Source organism: Lissotriton vulgaris, chromosome 2_2 (genome assembly GCF_964263255.1).
Source record: "Lissotriton vulgaris chromosome 2_2, aLisVul1.2, whole genome shotgun sequence".
Taxonomy (NCBI): domain Eukaryota; kingdom Metazoa; phylum Chordata; class Amphibia; order Caudata; family Salamandridae; genus Lissotriton; species Lissotriton vulgaris.
The window spans coordinates 326,165,557-326,171,556 of record NC_141688.1 but is presented as its reverse complement, the minus strand read 5'-3'; the positions used below and the strand labels follow the sequence as shown (position 1 = coordinate 326,171,556).

General features: G+C 47.3%; 1 protein-coding gene across 4 annotated transcripts in view; it reads right to left on the bottom strand.

Annotated features, from left to right (window-relative positions):
- Positions 1 to 302: 302 nt before the first annotated feature.
- Positions 303 to 6,000, bottom strand: part of PACSIN3 (protein kinase C and casein kinase substrate in neurons 3) — a 319,761-nt gene continuing 314,063 nt past the window's right edge. For all 4 annotated transcript variants that reach the window (XM_086959721.1, XM_086959717.1, XM_086959718.1 and 1 more), the window contains 3 exons: positions 4,634 to 5,849; positions 3,301 to 3,662; positions 303 to 3,002 (listed from right to left, as the gene is read on the bottom strand). In XM_086959721.1, the coding sequence (XP_086815847.1) occupies positions 5,835 to 5,849 (15 nt within the window). In that variant the 3' untranslated portion in view covers positions 303 to 3,002; positions 3,301 to 3,662; positions 4,634 to 5,834. The remainder of the gene's footprint in view (positions 3,003 to 3,300; positions 3,663 to 4,633; positions 5,850 to 6,000) is intronic.

Sequence of the window (6,000 nt, the reverse complement as noted above, 5' to 3'; positions counted from 1 at the left end):
CTAGCAGCCGCCACAGACCCACACAGATACACACAGACCCACGCAGACCCTCGCGGATACACACAGACCCACACTGATGCACACATACCCACAAAGACCCTCGCAGATACACACAGACCCACACTGATACACACAGAGCCACGCAGACCCTAGCAGATTCACACAGGCCCACACAGACCCTGGCAGATACACACGGACCCACACGGATACACACAGACCCACACAGACCCACGCAGACCCTTGCGGATTCACACAGGCCCACACTGACAGTTTTAAAGTAACAAAACTCAGGCTCCAGAAGATTTCCTTAGCAATTTTTAATAGAGTTCACTTACAAATCTTTGTTAAAATAGAATCCTTAGTTACAATAGAGGTCTCTAAGAAATCAACAGTTCCCACTTTCAGATCACATCAACCAGGTTATAAAAAAATATGTGTTAGCCCTAGGCTCATTTCTGGTGCCCAGAATCCCCAGTGTGCAACAGCAGAGATTTTACAGGTATAAAAATAATCTTGGACATATTGGCACATCAGCACCCTTGCAGCCAGCGCGCTCCCTAATGCATGGAGAGCAGGACAACGCAGCATGAGCAACGCATTCACGAGATGCGCCTCTCATCGTTGCTTCTCATCCCAAGTGACCTGCTCCGGAACCCCATCCACGTGCTCGGTTCCTGGGACGGACGCCATTTTGGGTTTATTGCACTAATCTTCCAGAGGAGGGTGGGGTGGGGTGGTAATGGGTGTGTGTAATTGAATGTGTGTGTGTGGGAGGGGAAAGGGTGGTGGGGTGGACAAAACTGTGTGTGGGGGGGGGGTGAATATCTGCAGTGTGCCTGTTTTAATTTCAGTTAACTGGTAACACCACATGAGAGCAGGCCAGACTGCAGCATCACAGTGATGGGGTGTGCTCCATGTCCTTTCCTTCACACCAGAGTGGAACTCTCCAAGTGAATGCATTCGCACTTGGAGCACTTACTCAAATCCTATACAATTTCCCTTTTTGTTTATATACATTTTAAGAATATACTATATTGCAGCCTACGTTATTTTTTAGGATGCTTAGTGTTCATTCTAGGGGGGTTGCACATGTTGAAGAAAGCCACTGGGTTGTTGACATCCATGTTAATTAGGACCCAAACGTTAAGAATTCTTGATTGTATGTGCTCACACTTTACAGGAGAAAAAAGGAAATCACTATTTTTGGTAAAGTCACATAGGAGTGGATTTTGGCAACTGGACTGCTGCTCAATGGCAGGTCACAGCAGTTGCTGGCACAGAAAAGAGGCCAATCTGTAGAAGGGGGCGCTGAAATAGGGAGATGGAGTGGGTGAAACGGTCTCAACCAGTCCACGCACCCATACACCAACACCGCCAGAATGCGCTTACAACTTTATTCTGTGCCATCAAGGACTCCCTTACAGTACTCTTTCAGACAAGGACCAGGTAGCTCTCTTAGGTTCCTAATCTATACTATCAAATCACATACTCCCCTATAGGGCCCGCTATTCTGCTGTGGGTGAGCTGGCTCCCTAGGTGTACAACTTTCACTGTCCAATCACTTTCTCCCTTACAATAATCTCATCACTGGACCATCTTCACTCCCTTATCCCAACCAGATGTAGATAAATCCCTTCTTTCCTACATCTTGCACTAGATGCCCAGCCCATGTTTGGGTTAGCTTCACCCTTCACCCTCTTGACCGCTGCATCCGACTATTAGAAGGGCTGGAACCCAGGCCTCTCTCATGCACACTTTCCCACATTTAAGCACAGAGTTAAGAGTCCCTGGCACTGATGTTTTTCCATCACCCATGCTGGTGTGCGCAGTCACAAGCAGGTCCTGTGAGATGCCATAGCCAGCCTCCTCTTGACCAACAGGAGGCCCTATAAGGTCATGTCCTCGCTCTGGCAGTGCCCATATTCCCAGAATACCATCCGAGGACAAACCGGCGGGGAGACTGTATTTATAATTGTATTTGGAAAGATCCCATTCTCTTAGAAAATAAAAAACGACAACATTTCAGGGGAAAAATATGTGAAGGAATACTGAACTAGGTGTCCATTACAGGAGTAGGAAGGGTGTACTAGGAGTGCATTACAGGGTAAGGAAAGGTGCACTATAGGTCCATTAGAAGAGAAGGAAGGGTGCTCTAGCAGACCATTACAAGAGAAAGAAGACTGCACTAATGGTCTGTTTGAGATCTCACCGGATGGGTTACTCAGTCACAACGGGGACGGATATCCCGTTCATTGAATTATGAATACCATTATATCCTATACGATTTAGATTTTGGCACACAGTATACTGGTCAACGTTGTGACAGAGAAACCCGTCCACCGAGATCTAAATCAGAACCTAAGAGTCTATTAAAGGAGAAGGAAGGGTGCACTAGACGGAAGAATGTACTAGCAGTCCATTACAAGAGAGGGAAGGACATACTAGCAGTCCATTACAAGAGAATGAAGGCTGTACTAGCAGTCCATTGCAAGAGAGTGAAGGCTGTACTAGCAGTCCATTACAAGAGAGGGAAGGCTGTACTAGCAGTCCATTGCAAGAGAGGGAAGGCTGTACTAGCACTCCATTGCAAGACAAGGAAGGCTGTACTAGCAGTCCATTACAAGACAAGGAAGGCTGTACTAGCAGTCCATTACAAGAGAGGGAAAGACGTACTAGCAGTCCATTACAAGAGAATGAAGGCTGTACTAGCAGTCCATTGCAAGAGAGGGAAGGCTGTACTAGCAGTCCATTACAAGAGAGGGAAGGCTGTACTAGCAGTCCATTACAAGAGAATGAAGGCTGAACTAGCAGTCCATTACAAGAGAGGGAAGGACATACTAGCACTCCATTGCAAGACAAGGAAGGCTGTACTAGCAGTCCATTACAAGACAAGGATGGCTGTACTAACAGTCCATTACAAGAGAGGGAAGGCTGAACTAGCAGTCCATTACAAGAGAGGGAAGGACATACTAGCACTCCATTGCAAGACAAGGAAGGCTGTACTAGCAGTCCATTACAAGACAAGGAAGGCGGTACTAGCAGTCCATTACAAGAGAATAAAGGCTGTACTAGCAGTCCATTACAAGAGAATGAAGGCTGTACTAACAGTCCATTACAAGAGAGGGAAGGCTGAACTAGCAGTCCATTACAAGAGAGGGAAGGACATACTAGCACTCCATTGCAAGACAAGGATGGCTGTACTAGCAGTCCATTACAAGACAAGGAAGGCTGTACTAGCAGTCCACTACAAGAGAGGGAAGGCTGAACTAGCAGTCCATTACAAGAGAATGATGGCTGTACTAGCAGTCCATTACAAGAGAATGATGGCTGTACTAGCAGTCCATTACAAGAGAATGAAGGCTGTACTAGCAGTCCGCTACAAGAGAGGGAAGGCTGTACTAGCAGTCCTTTGCAAGAGAGGGAAGGCTGTACTAGCAGTCCATTGCAAGAGAGTGAAGGCTGTACTAGCAGTCCATTACAAGAGAGTGAAGGCTGTACTAGCAGTCCATTACAAGAGAGGGAAGGATGTACTAGCAGTCCATTACAAGAGAGGGAAGGATGTACTAGCAGTCCATTACAAGAGAGTGAAGGCTGTACTAGCAGTCCATTACAAGAGAGTGAAGGCTGTACTAGCAGTCCATTACAAGAGAGTGAAGGCTGTACTAGCAGTCCATTACAAGAGAGGGAAGGATGTACTAGCAGTCCATTACAAGAGAGGGAAGGATGTACTAGCAGTCCATTACAAGAGAGGGAAGGCTGTACTAGCAGTCCATTGCAAGAGAGTGAAGGCTGTACTAGCAGTGCATTACAAGAGAGTGAAGGCTGTACTAGCAGTCCATTTCGAGAGAAGGAAGGACGTACTAGCAGTCCATTTCAAGAGAAGGAAGGATGTACTAGCAGTCCATTACAAGAGAGGGAAGGCTGTACTAGCAGTCCATTACAAGACAAGGAAGGATGTACTAGCAGTCCATTCCAAGAGAGGGAAGGCTGTACTAGCAGTCCATTACAAGAGAGGGAAGGCTGTACTAGCAGTCCATTACAAGAGAGGGAAGGCTGTACTAGCAGTCCATTACAAGAGAGGGAAGGACGTACTAGCAGTCCATTACAAGAGAAGGAAGGACGTACTAGCAGTCCATTACAAGAGAGGGAAGGCTGTACTAGCAGTCCATTACAAGAGAAGGAAGGACGTACTAGCAGTCCATTTCAAGAGAAGGAAGGACGTACTAGCAAGAAGGAAGGACGTACTAGCAGTCCATTACAAGAGAAGGAAGGACGTACTAGCAGTCCATTACAAGAGAAGGAAGGACGTACTAGCAGTCCATTTCAAGAGAAGGAAGGACGTACTAGCATTTCAAGAGAAGGAAGGACGTACTAGCAGTCCACAAGAGAGGGAAAGCTGTACTAGCAGTCCATTACAAGAGAAGGAAGGACGTACCAGCAGTCCATTTCAAGAGAAGGAAGGACGTACTAGCAGTCCATTACAAGAGAAGGAAGGACGTACTAGCAGTCCATTTCAAGAGAAGGAAGGACGTACTAGCAGTCCATTTCAAGAGAAGGAAGGGCGTGCTAGCAGTCCATTACAAGAGAGGGAAGGCAGTACTAAAAGTCCATTGCAAGACAAGGAAGGCTGTACTAGCAGTCCATTACAAGACAAGGAAGGCTGTGCTAGCAGTCCATGACAGGAGAAGAAAAACTACACCAGGAGATCAATTATAAAAGAAAGAAGGCTGCACTATAAGAATCTCTCCACTTCACATTGAAAAAGGTTGTTTTCCCAGATTCTACTCCAAGTCCATTCCTGGCTTTTGCCTTTGCCTAATTTCTGACGTGGAAAGGAGAGTTGAATGTCTTTCATTTCCTCTAAGGTGACATTTTGGGTAGCTGGAAACTGCTTTGCACATCTTTGAGGGTAAGGCGCTCAAACAGTCTTTTGACTCTGGTAAAGCTGTTTATACGTATCCAGAGTGGTGAGGGCTGCTGCGTCGAATTTTGGTTGGCCTCAGCCTCTTCCTACTGATCTAAGTGGTTTGGCAGGTTCAATTTCCCCCCTGTGTGATTTGGCTAAGTTACCCTCTTGCCTGATGGTGGATCTGATCAATCCCTTACCCTTTCAGGTTTGGCTAGGTCTCGCCCACCTGGCCGCTATGGTGAGGTTTGATCTCATAGTACCCCCTTTCCGTAGGATTCACCGTTTTCTGCCCCTCAAAGTGTGGTTTAGTTTCATCTTTTATCCTGACCAATGTGGCTGAACCTAATACACCCTTTGTGGCCAGTGACGAGTCTCTTCCTGTAGTCTCGGTTTGTTGTCCTACTATATTCAAAAGAAGTTCTCAGCTTTGCCTTCGTTCAGTTTATTAGAGAGAAAAAAATCCACAAAGAAAAACGAACTCTAAAATGTTAAAAGAAGATGATGGAATATATCAAGGCAGTGAACCAGCGGGTTCTAGTGCTGCCGAGTGTGTGTAATCACGCGTGCAGGAGACATCGCCAGGGGCTGGCAAGGGCAGGCCGGTTGGCAGCCATAGGTGCCAAGCGACCACCACAGTGGCAAAGGATATCCTCAGGAGCCAGGTGACCTCAGCAGGGACCCTCCTCAGGGGCTGATGACGTCCCCCGAGGGAGCTCGGACAGGTATTTCTGAAGGCTGGTAACAGATACAGGATCCACTTCGGAAGTGGCAGGTGATAACTCAGATTAAAGTTCGCAGATCGGTCCATGCTCATCACCATCCGGTCACGAGCCCACAACTTCAACGTAGTTAGCAGGGTACAGCCCCACCTGGCCTGAGAGGAGTCTGCCCCTGCACCAGCCCTGGTCGTCCTCTTCACTGATCTTCACGAGCTCTTCTCCTGTGAAAGAAGGAGAAACACAGGTGTCAGGTTCTTAACCATGTATTATGCACCATAGACATTGGCCGAAGAGCAGCAGTCAACGGGGGGCCCAAGGTATAGGAATGTCAGACTCTTGGGGTGCTGCACGTGCTGGTTGGCTGCCAGTACA